Raw genomic sequence first — 4,440 nt, forward strand, 5'->3', positions numbered from 1 at the left:
AACAAAAAACGAGGTTGTACAAAAACAAACAAAAAGAAAAGACAAACACTAAATTAAGACTCACCAGCTGAAGTCAATATAAAAGAAACAGATTGGAATAAAAGTCAGGACACAACAGTTATAACACCTCAATTTCACATGTTGTTTCCCTTACAAAAGCTCACTGGTAACGTTGTGGATTGCTTCACCCATCCCTGATCACCTGGTTTCATAAATTAGTTTTCCTTCTTCTAAGCACCTATTTCTTGTAGTTTTCAAGTCGAGATGCGACTATTCCTCAAAGAAGGTGAACTGCCTGTCTGCTTGGCTGAGGAAAAATGAACAGGGAGTTGACTTTAGTTTGAGAAATAGATTGCAAATTTAGTTGGTTGGCTTTTTGGGAACTACTGTATCAACGTATCACGTTGAGGCAATGAGGAACCCAGAGAAAGAGCAGTGGACATTTTCTGCAGCAAAGACACCATTGGCCTCATCATCGGGGATCTGGACATAGACTGTATCATGCTCGTCGAGCAACAGGACAGCACTGCCGGACATCTGGTCCAGGAAGCCCTTGTTGTACTCATCGTAAGTGAACATAACAGGCTGGCCGTTCTTGTACAGAGCAACCAGGGCATGAGCGCCATTAACATGGATGCTGTAGGCAAAATAGTAAACTCCGGGAACCTGGCAAGTGAAAATGCCGCTCTCAGGGTCATAGTGATTCTCAGCATTGTACACAATCTGGTCAAATTTAATGGGGCTGCCAGAACCGGGGTAAGGAGTGGCCAGAGATGCTGTGAAAGCAGACATGGGTGCCTTGACCATGACCTCACTGTATCCTTTATCACTGTATCCTTTACCCTTCTCAAACATAACCTCACCGGGAGGACCAGGGGGACCAGGAGGTCCAGCTGGGCCAGTCTCTCCATCGGAACCAGAGTCACCAGGCAGACCAGGGGGGCCCTGAGGTCCAGGAATACCCTTGGCAGCCAAACCAGCAGGGCCAGGAGCACCAGGGAGACCTGGGTGTCCTTTAAGGCCAGCGGTACCAGAAGGACCCTGAGGACCAGATGGGCCTCTGGAACCTGGAGCACCATCAGAGCCAGAGGCACCTGATTCACCTGCACGACCAGGAAGACCTTTGGGTCCAGCAGGGCCTGGAATACCTGGGGAACCTGCCATACCAGGAGCACCTACATCACCTTTGTTTCCAGTGGCTCCAGTGGCTCCTCTGGATCCAGGAGGACCAGCTGCACCTGGATAACCCTGCTTGCCCTGGAAACCTTGTGCTCCCTGATCTCCCTTGTGTCCCTTAGGTCCCTGAGCTCCAGTTGCACCTGTGTCACCTTTAGAGCCATCAGGACCAGGTCCACCTGGGAAACCTGTTTCACCCTGAGGTCCAACTGGACCCATGGGGCCAGTGGCACCAGTAGCACCAGTATATCCTGTATGACCTATATCACCCTTTGGACCTCCAGCACCTGTGCTACCTGTGAATCCTTTCTCTCCCTTCTGTCCATTTGCACCTGGCTTTCCATATCCAGGGACTCCAGGGGCACCAGTGGCGCCAGTGGGTCCTTGGTGACCTTTAGGGCCAACTTGGCCGGGCATACCTGGGGCACCATTCTCGCCTGGTTTACCTGCAACACCTACACCTGGGGCACCAGTGTGTCCCTTAGGTCCCTGTGGTCCCATGGGGCCAGTGGATCCATCCCTACCTGGGCTACCTGACTTTCCTGACTCTCCAGGTGCACCTGTTCTTCCTGGCTTTCCAACTCCAGAAGCACCTGGCTCACCTGGTGAGCCCATGGCTCCTTCAGGTCCTGTCTCACCCTGAGGTCCAGGACTTCCCACCCCTCTATCACCCTTTGAACCTGGCAGTCCAGGAATACCTGGGTGTCCCTTCAGACCGGACTCTCCTCTAGGTCCCATTGCTCCAGGAAGACCTGAAGGTCCAGGCTTTCCAGTAGCAGAGAGGCCAGCAGGTCCAGGGCTTCCTGAGGATCCTGGGGATCCTCTAGGTCCCTGAGGGCCACCGGGTCCAGTTTCACCTCTCTGACCAGTTGCTCCATCTCTGCCAGGTTTGCCAGGTCCACCAGGGGATCCAGGTTTTCCAGCAATAGAGCGTCCAGGGGCTCCAGGAGATCCAGAAGGTCCTTCGGGTCCAGGGAAACCAACGGCACTCTCACCTGGGGGTCCAGGAGGGCCGGGAGGTCCCTCAGGGCCGGGCTCACCTGGAGCACCAGGTTCACCTGCCACCACTGTGAAGATGAAAACATTGAGCATCTTTAGTGTCACCAAGAAACAACCAAACAACAACCAACAAAACCAAAACCATGGGAAAACAATCAACTGTGAGTGAGTTTCCATGTCAAAGATATCAACAACTTTTGAAACGTTTCTTTACTTTGTTGATGCTCCTGCGTTTTGCCTCAAAAATAAAAATGATTGGTCTTAATTTAATGATGAATTTCTTCCCATGAACACATTTTCATCTGAGCTAAAAGTACACATTACATTACTACATTTGAACCAAAATGTGTCATTAGTCTTAATCTTGACAATTCTTTACATCAAATGTAGACCACTGATTCTTAAAAAACAGATTCGTCAAAATTAATCGGCACTGGTCGTTGAGTTTTAAGAGGTCTGCAGGACGTGTTTGTCAAAAAAAGAGCGAGTCTGTTTAATGTGTTGCTTTAATGTGGTCACATGTGTTTAAATGTAAAAGCCTCGCTCCTCTGGCCGACTGCAGCCGTGTCAGGATAAAGGCAAACAGATGTTTCTACTTGTGTGTTACGCAGGCACACCCAAACAAACCACACTGCTGGGTGAGTGGACTGTAATTGTCAGTGTCAAACTAAAAATAATTCACTAACAGCTACTTTCCCAAATAAAAATTGAGGTATGTTTTTTTTTTTTTTTTTCATGACACAACAATGGCAACAGTTTGCATTCTGTGATGCAGTGAAGCCCACACTCGACGCAGAGCCATGGTAATCATGTTCTTTAATTAAGGAAATGATGGTATATATACTAGACATATTCTAGGTTTATGTGCAAGTAAAAATTAAATAATTTATATGTTTTTTCACTGTGCATAGAAGGAAGCAAACTGGATTTAAAGTTAAAATAGGTGAAATGGGTTTAATATCAGTTGGTATCCACCTAGAGTAGAATTTGTGAATCTAAAAGCCAGATTTGATAAACAAAATGCATAAAATAGAAAAGTCTCTCATGCCCCTTAAAATGTGCTTTACATATGAATAGTTACAGGTTACTATTTGCACTATTTATGCTGCTATGGAAGAAGAGATCTTGTATCTCAGTGGGACCTAACTGGGTAAATAAAGGGTAAATAAAGGAAATAAAAATGCAAAAACAGGAAACTGAGAAAGGATATTGGGTGTTGGGTGATGTAAATGTGTTAATCTCACTATTGGAATAAATGATAAATATTCCAAAAAATGTGCCATAAAAATTCTGAAAATGTGATTCAATATAAAAATAAGTAAAAGGCTGAACAACTCAAAAAGTTCTCTCTTTCAAATCCTGGGATGTTGTGCAGAGTAAAATGAGTAAATGTGTGCAGTTATTATAATTGCAGATCTAAATGGTCTATGTGATAGGAGAAGCGTGTACACACGCGCAACCAATCAGAGTGCAGGGAGGTTTTTGACTTGAGGTGGAGTTGGGTTTTCAAAGTAAAGTGCAGCTGGCTGTGGCTGTGGCTTCTGTCTGGCTGCTTCTGCTGCCCACACTGGCCACAACAAAGACGCATGGTTCCCCTCAGTGAAGATTTAAAGGTAAGGCGAGACTGACACGAAATGTTGTTCATAGAAAACAAAAAATGTTTTACACAGGCTTTGTTTGGGAGTAAGAGACGGTGTCAAGGTTTTTTGCGATTTCTTACCCTGGCCCTTCACAGAGTAAGGCTGGTATTGAGGGGCGGCCTTCATCACCTTCTTCACCAAATACCGCTCTCCATGGGCAGCGGTCAGGGTCACCACCAGGAGGAGGATGCTCGCTACGCGTATGTCCATTTTGTAAAGGTCAAACCTGCAAGGGGGAGGCAAGGAGGAGGTCAGCACACAGGTGTCAGCAAACATGAGTTATCATTCATTTTAAATAACATGTATTTTCAGAGCTTAAATCTAACTTACTTAGGCAAGTGCATCAGTTATAGTTAACAGAAATTCAGAAAAAGGAATAGGATAAGTAACAGAATCTACATTTACATTTTGGATTCACTTAGAGCATCCTGGATCCTTCAAGTCTACAAAAACTCCCATAATGTCAAAAATGTGCCCCAGATTTTCCACCTTGCCATTTAAAATAAAAAAGTCTAAATGTTGACTACGCTGCTTTAGAGATAGAGCAATGGAGAGAAGAAGAGAAAACACACGTACCTGCATCCAAAAAGGGGGAAAAATCACAATCTCCTCAGCACCAGTGAGC

At 45.9% G+C, this 4,440-nt stretch overlaps 1 protein-coding gene across 1 annotated transcript; it reads right to left on the bottom strand.

Annotated features, from left to right (window-relative positions):
- Positions 1 to 399: 399 nt before the first annotated feature.
- Positions 400 to 4,025, bottom strand: col10a1a (collagen, type X, alpha 1a; the record flags this gene model as incomplete). Its single annotated transcript, XM_083902401.1, has 2 exons — positions 400 to 2,243; positions 3,896 to 4,025. The coding sequence occupies 2 exons, from the start codon at positions 4,023 to 4,025 to the stop codon at positions 400 to 402; spliced, it is 1,974 nt and encodes a 657-aa protein (XP_083758527.1).
- Positions 4,026 to 4,440: the final 415 nt, after the last annotated feature.

The sequence above is a fragment of the Microchirus variegatus genome, assembly GCF_963457635.1.
Source record: "Microchirus variegatus genome assembly, chromosome: 2".
NCBI lineage: Eukaryota > Metazoa > Chordata > Actinopteri > Pleuronectiformes > Soleidae > Microchirus > Microchirus variegatus.